This window comes from Hyla sarda, chromosome 11 (genome assembly GCF_029499605.1).
Source record: "Hyla sarda isolate aHylSar1 chromosome 11, aHylSar1.hap1, whole genome shotgun sequence".
NCBI lineage: Eukaryota > Metazoa > Chordata > Amphibia > Anura > Hylidae > Hyla > Hyla sarda.
Window position 1 is genome coordinate 15,153,985 of NC_079199.1, and position 13,026 is coordinate 15,167,010.

Consider the following 13,026-nt stretch of genomic DNA (forward strand, 5'->3'; position numbering starts at 1 on the left):
AGTGGCGCGGTCTTTTAACCCCTTAAGAACTCGGGGTTTTTTCATTTGACATTTTTCCTCCTTACCTTTAAAAAATCATAACTTTCAGTTTTTCACCTAAAATTCTATGTGACAGCTTATTTTTTGCGCCACCAATTCTACTTTGTAATGACATCAGTCATTTTACCCAAAAATGTACAGCGAAACGGGAAAAAAAAATCATTGTGCGACAATTGAAATTGAAGAAAAAACACTATTTTGTCACTTTTGGGGGCTTCCGTTTTTACACAGTAAATTTTTCGGTAAAAATGACACCTTATCTTTATTCTGTAGGTCCATACGGTTAAAATGATCCCCTACTTGTATACTTTTGATTTTGTCGAACTTCTGAAAAAAATCATAACTAGAAGCAGTAAAATTTATATGTTAAAAATTGTCATTTTCTGATCCCCTATAACTTTTTTTATTTTTATGGGGACGGGACGGTATGAGGGCCAACGGCTGTCCGGGCATGCTGGGAGTTGTAGTTTTGCAACAGGTGGAGGCACCCTGGTTGGGAAACACTGGCTTAAGTAATAGCTGCATTAGTTATGGCCTATAAAGAGCAACAGCTGGAGGCACCCTGGTTGGGAAACACAGATCTATAACCTAATTTCACTGCCGGTTCCTATGTTACAGGTTGATCAAGGAGGCCGGGAAGCAGGACCCGGAGCTGGCTTACATTAGCAGCAACTTCATAACTGGACACGGCATCGGAAAGAACCAGCCCCGAAACAAGCAGATGGAAGTGGAGTTCAGAAAACAGGAGGAGGTAAGGCTGGCAGCTCCCTCCCCTCCCCCGCTGTGTTTGGGAGACGAGCACTTTTCCTTTATGTTCCTGTCCTCAATCTGCTTTGTGTCTCTTCCCCTCCGCGGCCTGGACTCCCTCCAGCCCAGACTATATAATTACGCAGCATTATAGACCCGGAGCGATCGCTTGTTAGGCCATTACAGGTCGAGTCTGCTTTTCTTGGAGCTTATTGACTCTGACAGCTAAATAACGGCATTTACTGCTCGTATGTAAGTCTATAGGACAGGCCGCGGATCGGGCTTCCCTGGATCCTGAGAGGCAGCCACGGCGGGATGTCCTGGGTGGGACGGCAAGACCCTGATGTCATCCGGAGGAGGGGAAGAAACAACTGGAAATACTTATCAGCGTCTCCTCATATCATTGTGAAATGCTTTCGGGTTGACATTAAGGATCATAATTCATCCAGAACTGGGAATATTGGGGCTTGTCCCGTGTCCTCCATTAGTTGGGTGGAGAAAACCATAAAACTGCGCGGAATTGTTTTCCTTATCTTGTTCTGATTTACGTTGTTAGTTTTCTAGATCTCCGCTTGCACTTTTTTTGTGCTTTCAATGTGGTCCTTAGAGATGAGCGAATTTACAGTAAATTCGATTCGTCACGAACTTCTCGGCTCGGCAGTTGATGGCTTATCCTGCATAAATTAGTTCAGCTTTTAGGTGGTCCCGTGGGCTGGAAAAGGTGGATACAGTCCTAGGAGACTCTTTCCTAGGACTGTATCCACCTTTTCCAGCCCACGGGAGCACCTGAAGGCGGAACTAATTTATGCAGGATAAATCATCAACTGCTGAGCCGAGAAGTTCGTGACGAATCGAATTTACTGTAAATTCGCTAATCTCTAGTGGTCATCATACCGTGTTCATTCAGTGTATTATGAGGCTGGAAACGTACTTTAATTCTTTATTATTTTTTTACTAGATAAGACAAGTATGTTTTTCATGCGTTTTTTTTTTTTTTTTTTGGGTGGTGAAGTTTTTATGCACAATAGTTTTTTAGTTTACAAAGCATTTTTTTTACCCTTTTATTATTTATTTATTTATTTTTTTTCCACACTTCCCAGATGCTTTTACAGGCTTTTTAATGCAAATCAAATAATAAAAAAAATGCTTTGTTACATATATATTAGAGATGCCCGGATACCAATAATGGGATCCGTATCGGGACTGATACTGGACATTTGTGCAATTACTTGTACTCGTGCAAATGTCCCAGATACCTAATCCGATACCTGCCGGCAGGACTGTCGCCAGCAGGTATTACGGAGGTGCGGAAAGCCGCCTGCACTCGGTCATGGCAGGCAGTGGTAACGGAACGCCGATAACACTGATCACTGCTATACTAGGGCAGAGCATTGATCAGTGTATGCAATCTACGGATTGCATGTAATAGTTCCCTATGGAGACTAAAGTGAAAAAAATATATATTTTTTTAAATAATGTGAATTAACCCCCCTTTTCTAAAAATTTTAAATAAAATTAAATATATTTAGCCCTTTTAAAAACAAAAGAAAAAAACAGGACATCCCTAAAATAAATATATATATATATATATATATATATATATATATATATATATATATATATATATATATATATTAGAGAGAGATTAATATAAAATAATGTATATATTATAAAATACAATGTATATTATAAAATACAAATGTATATAATAAAATGACATATATATATATATATATATATATATATATATATATATAATTAATAGAGATATTCATATATTAATATAAAGTACAACAAATGTATATATTATAAAATACGACACACACACACATATATATTATATTTATTTATTTATAGAATATATTTATTTTATTTATTTATATAATATAATTATAGGCATATGATCCAAAAAAAGTCCCAAAACAAGAAACATACACTTATATCTATGGCTGGTTTTCAATAGCTTTGCTTGCTGTTATTAAATTAAATATTTGTTTTCCTTTTAGGGCAGTGTTTCCCAAGCAGGATGCCTCCAGCTGTTGCAAAACTATAACTCCTAGCATGCCCAGACAGCCTTTGGCTGTCTGGGCATGCTAGGAGTTATAATTTTGCAACAGCTGGAGGCATCCTGCTTTGGAAACACTGCCTTAGAATGTGCAAAAATCTAGGTCAAGAGAGGTTTTCAGTCTCTGGATATAAACCAGACTATTCCCGTTTGCAGACAGCAAGCAGTGATCTTGAACACAATAAAGAATTGAAACACCATTTCTATTAGACACTTGCTGGCCGGTTTATTATGCAGCACATTGACTATTGGACCTCTGGATTATTTACCCCTTTAGGTTCTCCGAAAGTTCAGAGCTCATGAGACCAACTTGCTCATTGCCACCAGCATCGTGGAGGAGGGCGTGGACATCCCCAAATGCAACTTGGTGGTCCGCTTTGACCTGCCAACTGAGTACAGGTCATATGTTCAGTCTAAAGGTCGGGCCCGGGCCCCTATCTCTAACTACATCATGTTGGCGGACACGGACAGGATCAAGGGGTTCGAAGAGGATCTGAAAACCTATAAAGCCATCGAGAAGGTGCAGTGTGAACGCACGTATATACTAGTACAGACTATATAATGCGAATACATGTATATACTAGTACAGACTATATAATGCGAAGACATGTATATACTAGTACAGACTATATAATGGGAATACACGTATATACTAGTACAGACTATATAATGGGAATACACGTATATACTAGTACAGACTATATAATGGGAATACATGTATATACTAGTACAGACTATATAATGCGGATACACGTATATACTAGTACAGACTATATAATGGGAATACATGTATATACTAGTACAGACTATATAATGGGAATACATGTATATACTAGTACAGACTATATAATGCGAATACACGTATATACTAGTACAGACTATATAATGGGAATACACGTATATACTAGTACAGACTATATAATGGGAATACACGTATATACTAGTACAGACTATATAATGCGAATACATGTATATACTAGTACAGACTATATAATGCGGATACACGTATATACTAGTACAGACTATATAATGAGAATACACGTATATACTAGTACAGACTATATAATGGGAATACATGTATATACTAGTACAGACTATATAATGCGAATACATGTATATACTAGTACAGACTATATAATGGGAATACATGTATATACTAGTACAGACTATATAATGCGAATACACGTATATACTAGTACAGACTATATAATGCGAATACACGTATATACTAGTACAGACTATATAATGCGAATACACGTATATACTAGTACAGACTATATAATGCGAATACACGTATATACTAGTACAGACTATATAATGAGAATACACGTATATACTAGTACAGACTATATAATGGGAATACACGTATATACTAGTACAGACTATATAATGCGAATACACGTATATACTAGTACAGACTATATAATGCGAATACACGTATATACTAGTACAGACTATATAATGCGAATACATGTATATACTAGTACAGACTATATAATGCGAATACACGTATATACTAGTACAGACTATATAATGGGAATACATGTATATACTAGTACAGACTATATAATGCGAATACACGTGTATACTAGTACAGACTATATAATGGGAATACATGTATATACTAGTACGGACTATATAATGCGAATACACATATATACTAGTACAGACTATATAATGCGAATACATGTATATACTAGTACAGACTATATAATGCGAATACATGTATATACTAGTACAGACTATATAATGGGAATACACGTATATACTAGTACAGACTATATAATGGGAATACACGTATATACTAGTACAGACTATATAATGGGAATACATGTATATACTAGTACAGACTATATAATGCGAATACACGTATATACTAGTACAGACTATATAATGAGAATACACGTATATACTAGTACAGACTATATAATGGGAATACACGTATATACTAGTACAGACTATATAATGCGGATACACGTATATACTAGTACAGACTATATAATGCGGATACACGTATATACTAGTACAGACTATATAATGCGGATACACGTATATACTAGTACAGACTATATAATGCGAATACACGTATATACTAGTACAGACTATATAATGTGAATACACGTATATACTAGTACAGACTATATAATGCGAATACACGTATATACTAGTACAGACTATATAATGGGAATACATGTATATACTAGTACAGACTATATAATGCGAATACACGTGTATACTAGTACAGACTATATAATGGGAATACATGTATATACTAGTACGGACTATATAATGCGAATACACATATATACTAGTACGGACTATATAATGCGAATACATGTATATACTAGTACAGACTATATAATGCGGATACACGTATATACTAGTACAGACTATATAATGCGGATACACGTATATACTAGTACAGACTATATAATGGGAATACACGTATATACTAGTACAGACTATATAATGCGAATACACGTATATACTAGTACAGACTATATAATGGGAATACATGTATATACTAGTACAGACTATATAATGCGGATACACGTATATACTAGTACAGACTATATAATGGGAATACACGTATATACTAGTACAGACTATATAATGAGAATACACGTATATACTAGTACAGACTATATAATGGGAATACATGTATATACTAGTACAGACTATATAATGCGAATACACGTATATACTAGTACAGACTATATAATGCGAATACATGTATATACTAGTACAGACTATATAATGGGAATACACGTATATACTAGTACAGACTATATAATGGGAATACACGTATATACTAGTACAGACTATATAATGGGAATACACGTATATACTAGTACAGACTATATAATGCGGATACACGTATATACTAGTACAGACTATATAATGCGGATACACGTATATACTAGTACAGACTATATAATGCGGATACACGTATATACTAGTACAGACTATATAATGCGGATACACGTATATACTAGTACAGACTATATAATGGGAATACACGTATATACTAGTACAGACTATATAATGAGAATACACGTATATACTAGTACAGACTATATAATGGGAATACATGTATATACTAGTACAGACTATATAATGGGAATACACGTATATACTAGTACAGACTATATAATGGGAATACACGTATATACTAGTACAGACTATATAATGGGAATACACGTATATACTAGTACAGACTATATAATGGGAATACATGTATATACTAGTACAGACTATATAATGCGAATACATGTATATACTAGTACAGACTATATAATGGGAATACACGTATATACTAGTACAGACTATATAATGGGAATACACGTATATACTAGTACAGGCTATATAATGGGAATACATGTATATACTAGTACAGACTATATAATGCGAATACATGTATATACTAGTACAGACTATATAATGGGAATACACATATATACTAGTACAGACTATATAATGCGGATACACGTATATACTAGTACAGACTATATAATGGGAATACACGTATATACTAGTACAGACTATATAATGCGAATACATGTATATACTAGTACAGACTATATAATGCGAATACATGTATATACTAGTACAGGCTATATAATGGGAATACACGTATATACTAGTACAGACTATATAATGGGAATACACGTATATACTAGTACAGACTATATAATGCGAATACATGTATATACTAGTACAGACTATATAATGGGAATACACGTATATACTAGTACAGACTATATAATGGGAATACATGTATATACTAGTACAGGCTATATAATGCGGATACACGTATATACTAGTACAGACTATATAATGGGAATACATGTATATACTAGTACAGGCTATATAATGCGGATACACGTATATACTAGTACAGACTATATAATGGGAATACACGTATATACTAGTACAGACTATATAATGCGAATACACGTATATACTAGTACAGACTATATAATGCGAATACACGTATATACTAGTACAGACTATATAATGGGAATACATGTATATACTAGTACAGACTATATAATGCGGATACACGTATATACTAGTACAGACTATATAATGCGGATACACGTATATACTAGTACAGACTATATAATGGGAATAAATGTATATACTAGTACAGACTATATAATGGGAATACACGTATATACTAGTACAGACTATATAATGGGAATACATGTATATACTAGTACAGACTATATAATGCGAATACACGTATATACTAGTACAGACTATATAATGGGAATACACGTATATACTAGTACAGACTATATAATGGGAATACACGTATATACTAGTACAGACTATATAATGGGAATACATGTATATACTAGTACAGACTATATAATGGGAATACACGTATATACTAGTACAGACTATATAATGCGAATACATGTATATACTAGTACAGACTATATAATGGGAATACACGTATATACTAGTACAGACTATATAATGGGAATACATGTATATACTAGTACAGACTATATAATGGGAATACACGTATATACTAGTACAGACTATATAATGGGAATACATGTATATACTAGTACAGACTATATAATGCGAATACATGTATATACTAGTACAGGCTATATAATGCGGATACACGTATATACTAGTACAGACTATATAATGGGAATACATGTATATACTAGTACAGGCTATATAATGCGGATACACGTATATACTAGTACAGACTATATAATGGGAATACACGTATATACTAGTACAGACTATATAATGCGAATACATGTATATACTAGTACAGACTATATAATGCGAATACATGTATATACTAGTACAGACTATATAATGCGAATACACGTATATACTAGTACAGACTATATAATGCGAATACACGTATATACTAGTACAGACTATATAATGGGAATACATGTATATACTAGTACAGGCTATATAATGCGGATACACGTATATACTAGTACAGACTATATAATGGGAATACATGTATATACTAGTACAGGCTATATAATGCGGATACACGTATATACTAGTACAGGCTATATAATGGGAATACACGTATATACTAGTACAGACTATATAATGGGAATACATGTATATACTAGTACAGACTATATAATGTGAATACACGTATATACTAGTACAGACTATATAATGCGGATACACGTATATACTAGTACAGACTATATAATGCGAATACATGTATATACTAGTACAGACTATATAATGCGAATACATGTATATACTAGTACAGACTATATAATGCGAATACACGTATATACTAGTACAGACTATATAATGGGAATACACGTATATACTAGTACAGACTATATAATGGGAATACACGTATATACTAGTACAGACTATATAATGGGAATACACGTATATACTAGTACAGACTATATAATGCGAATACACGTATATACTAGTACAGACTATATAATGCGAATACATGTATATACTAGTACAGACTATATAATGCGAATACACGTATATACTAGTACAGACTATATAATGCGAATACACGTATATACTAGTACAGACTATATAATGCGAAGAGACAATCTGAGGTTAAAGGGGTACGGGCATGCTGGGTGTTGTAGTTTTGCAACATCTGGAGGTCCACAGGTTGTAGACCACTGTCCTATACTTTATATTGCACGGATCCCTCAACATACGATGGTTTCAACAAACGATGGTCCATTTGGACCGGATTACCATGGCATGTTGAGGGACCACCGTACACATATGTCCATACTAATGCAGCTTTTGCTAATACAAGTGCACACATGCATCTAATACAGGCACATAGTAATACTGCAGAACTTATCTGAATTACAAATACTTACATATCTAAGACTAATACAGACAATCTACTGCTATCATGTGGTACAGACTCTTGGACTCAGGGAAATCACTTTCACTTCCATTTCAGATCCTGCGGAATAAATGCTCCAAGTCTATGGACTGTGGGGACACGGAGTCTGACCCCATTGTGGATGATGACGGGATCTTTCCTCCATACGTGCTGCGGCAGGATGATGGCAGCCCAAGGGTTACCCTAAACAATGCAATTGGCCACATTAATCGGTAAGTGTGATGTCATCAGACATGTTTTTCATTTTTGGGTTTACAATTACTCGCTGTTCTTAAAGCACTAAAGCATTTTATACCTTTATCCTCTTACACAGGATTGGAGAGAAGTGTCTGATCACGGGGGGGGGTCTCAGCGCTGTTCTCGTTTATATCTGGGGCTCCCGTAGAGATGCATGGAGGGGGATGTCAACCCCTTGCTCCTTGCACAGGGACATTCGAGCCTTGTTCTAGACATCACGGGGAGAGTCCCTGCAGTTGAACCCCCCAATGATCAGACACCTATTAAAGGAAAACTGTCAGCTTTCTCCCCCCCGCACTAACCAGCGGTACTGGCTGGTACTACGAGGGACACTGATCAGTTTGATGATTACCGTGCCCGGATCCACTGCGCCGTTCAGCCGTAATCGTCTATTTTCTGTATATTCTAATGAGGTGCTAACTGGCACCGGCCGGGCTAACTGGCACTCTGACGTCAGTGCTGCTGGCCGCAGCGCCGCCCAGCTCATCAATATTCCTCCCCTCACTCCGCCTCTCCCTCTTCTCCCCACTCTGTAATGAACAGAGAGGGGAGGAATATTGACGAGCTGGGCGGTGCTGCGGGCAGTGGCACTGACGTCAGAGTGCCAGTTAGCCTGGCCGGAAGAAGATTAGGGCCGAACGGCGCGGCGGATCCGGTCACGGTAAGCGTCAAACTGATCAGCGTCCCCCGCACTGCCAGCCAGTACCGCTGGTTAGTGCCGGGGGAAGATAAAGCTGACAGTTTTCCTTTAAAGGGACACTCCACTGGAAATGTTTTCTTTAAATCAACTGGTGCCAGAATTTTTTTTTTTTTTATTATATAAACTTTATTTTATTCCTTTTTACCTCAATTACAAGAATTACCTCATCATATAATTACAAACACTATCACAAACAATATCTCACATATTATTGAAAAAAAAAAATAAAAACCCTGTAACGCCCACATCCATCCATATATACTTATTATATTAATAAAACCCTGTTTTTTTTTCCTTTCAACTATTCACTTCAATTCCTACTTCCAAAAGATAAAGAAAGGGAAAGTTAATCAGATTTGTAAATTACTTCTATTAAAAAAAAATCTTAACCCTTCCAGTACTTAACTGCTGTATGTTCCACAGGAAGTTCTTTTCTTTTTGGATTTCCTTTCTGTCTGACCATAGTGCTCTCTGCTGACCTCTGCTGTCCATTTTAAGAACTGTCCAGAGTAGGAGAAAATCTCCATAGAAAACATATGCTGCTCTGGACAGTTCCTAACATAGACAGAGATGTCAGCAGAGAGCACTGTGGTCATGATGTCAGCAAAGAGCTCTGTGTTCCAAAAAGAAAAGAATTTCCTCTGTAGTATTCAGCAGCTAATAAGTACTGGAAGGATTAAGATTTTTTAATACAAGTAATTAGCAAATCTGTTTTGACTTTCTAGCACCAGTTGATTAAAAAAAATGTTTTTCCCAGTGGAGTACTCCTTTAAGATTGACTCAGATAGTGCTCCTGTCACAGTAATTCTTTATAAAAGTAACGTCTGTAGATGCTTTCCTCCTCTGTGCACAGGTATTGTGCCCGGCTGCCCAGTGACCCCTTCACTCATCTCGCTCCGAAATGTAAAAACCGCGAGGTGTCCAATGGTCTGTACCAGTCAACCCTTTACCTGCCAATCAACTCTCCGCTCAGAGCCCCCATTCTTGTAAGTACTTGGTAAGAATTTGGCATCACTGACAAGGCTCCCTTCTAGTGACACAGTCTCTCTTCCATCACCATTAAATTAAATTGCAAAGTTTGACCCTTTAGCTTCTTCTAAGCTGGCCAGACATGTAAGAAAGTGGACAGCTGTATGTTCATTCCCCCACCGCAACAGGTATGCTTGGGTCGGCTGAGGGTCCATGTATTCTGAATGAAGGAGGGGTAGGTAAGCTGCTGCCAGACTTACCCAAATACATGTTAGGTGGTTATTCCATCCCACCAAAAGGATTACTTTTTATCGGACACTTACTTACACCCTACTTATTTAGGGTCAGCTTCAGTCCTGATTTAGTTGTGCTCATCTTTCTAGGGCCCATCCATGAGCTGTGCCAGGGTTGCTGAACGAGCGGTGGCTCTCATATGCTGCAAGATGTTGCACCAGATCGGTAAGTCTCCGAATCCTTAGGTTATTTATGCTGCTTCATTACTTAAAGGGGTACTCCCGTGGAAAACCTATTTTATTTATTTATTTTTTAAATCAGCTGGTGCCAGAAAGTTAAACAGATTTGTAAATTGCTTCTATTAAAAAAAACTCTTAATCCTTCAAGTACATTTTAGGGGCTGTATACTACAGAGGAAATGCTTTTCTTTTTGGATTTCTCTTCTGTCATGACCACAGTGCTCTCTGCTGACACCTCTGTCCATAGCAGCATAGGTTTGCTATGGGGATTTTCTCCTTCTCTAGACAGTTCCTAAAATGGACAGCAGAGGTCAGCAGAGAGCACTGTGGTCGTGACAGAAGAGAAATCCAAAAAGAAAATCATTACCTCTGTAGTATACAGCCCCTAAAAAGTACTGGAATGAGTAAGATTTTTTAATAGAAGCAATTTACAAATCTGTTTAACTTTCTGGCACCAGTTGATTTAAAAAAAATTAAATAAAAACACATTTCCACGGGAGTACCCCTTTAAGCAGGTCTGTCAGTTCATATAAAAAGGAAATTAAATGGTCATTTCAAACCGCCTCCCTCTATATGATAGCCTGTATCATTGCTGATTCATTACCCCCCCCAAAAAAAGCCCTAAAGTCTTGGACACAAGATGTCTGTCACAGCCCTGCATTCTGCTGTCCACTGCCTGCTGTTAGGGGAATTCCATCTCTAGCAACAGAGAGACAAAGACAGAACACAGGAAGTTGGGACGTGGGCTTAGCATGTGCGATCTTCAGGTTGTTGTAATATTTAGTCTTAGTTTCTCTATTAGCTGTAGATTCTTACATATGCTCATAAACTGCTGATACTTCTATATCGTAAATCCTCACTTATTCCTTGCAGGTGAACTGGATGACCATTTAATGCCGGTCGGCAAGGAGACTGTAAAATACGAGGAGGAGCTTGATCTACATGATGAGGAAGAAACCAGTGTCCCAGGCCGACCAGGCTCGACCAAGAGAAGGCAGTGCTACCCTAAGGCGGTATGTCTCCCCCTCCCCCTCTTCCCTCAATAGTCCATATATATCTGCTATTTAAAGGGAACCTGTTACTGTTTTATGCTGCCCAAAACCACGGGTGCAGGGAGTGGGATCCCTGGTGTTTCAGAGACATTATAGTCAAATGGGCACTATCATTAAAATAAATTTTTGCTATTGCACTCAATGGTAAGCTTAAAAAATCAAAAATCTTTCTAATGTACTTTGTTTAAAAAATAAATAAATAAAAAAGTTTTCAAAATTTTTTTTTTTGTGTTTAAAAAAAGCCGCTACTAGGTGTCTCCCTACTTGTCCAGAGCACATTTCCTCCCATCTCTTGCACATACTTAGGACTCCTGCTGGCCTGGCAGAAGTCCAAAATCAGGAAATGCAGTCTGGAGTGCTTAGGGTGGGTGTGTGCAGCCTTAGCCAATCATAGCTCATCTCACACTGAACTGCTTTGGGCTGTGTGTAGCAGAGGGAGGGAGGAAGTTCTCCCCTGTATGGCTTCAGATGATGTCACGTCTACTGGGGAACGCCCCTTCCCAGTCTGTGAATCTGACTGAGCAGAAAATACAGAGCAATATCAAGGTAGAAAACTAACAAATAATAAAAATAAAGGTGGGGGGTGGTTTATCATGATGGCGGCAGTGACCTAGGAGGATTATAAAATGTATCAAGATCATGACAGGTACTCTTATAATTTTTTTTTTTTTTAATAATTATTAAAAAAAAACATATATTAGGCACATTATGTCTTGCATTGGACTTTCTGGAATTTTAGGAGCATATCCTGGGGTCCTGTACTGCAGTGCTTTATAAAGTGTGCCTCCAGCTGTTGCAAAACTGGGGGCTGCTGTAACAGAGGATCCTGTACTACAGTGTTTTATAAAGTG

The 13,026-nt window shown here is 36.9% G+C and overlaps 1 protein-coding gene across 1 annotated transcript in view; it reads left to right on the plus strand.

Annotated features, from left to right (window-relative positions):
* DICER1 (dicer 1, ribonuclease III) overlaps positions 1-13,026 on the plus strand; it is a gene marked incomplete in the record, with an annotated part of 69,014 nt that overhangs the window by 33,591 nt on the left and 22,397 nt on the right. The window contains 6 exon segments of the mRNA XM_056544895.1: positions 658-790; positions 3,129-3,371; positions 8,802-8,956; positions 10,535-10,667; positions 11,034-11,109; positions 11,997-12,136. Of these exon segments, the coding sequence (XP_056400870.1) occupies positions 658-790; positions 3,129-3,371; positions 8,802-8,956; positions 10,535-10,667; positions 11,034-11,109; positions 11,997-12,136 (880 nt within the window).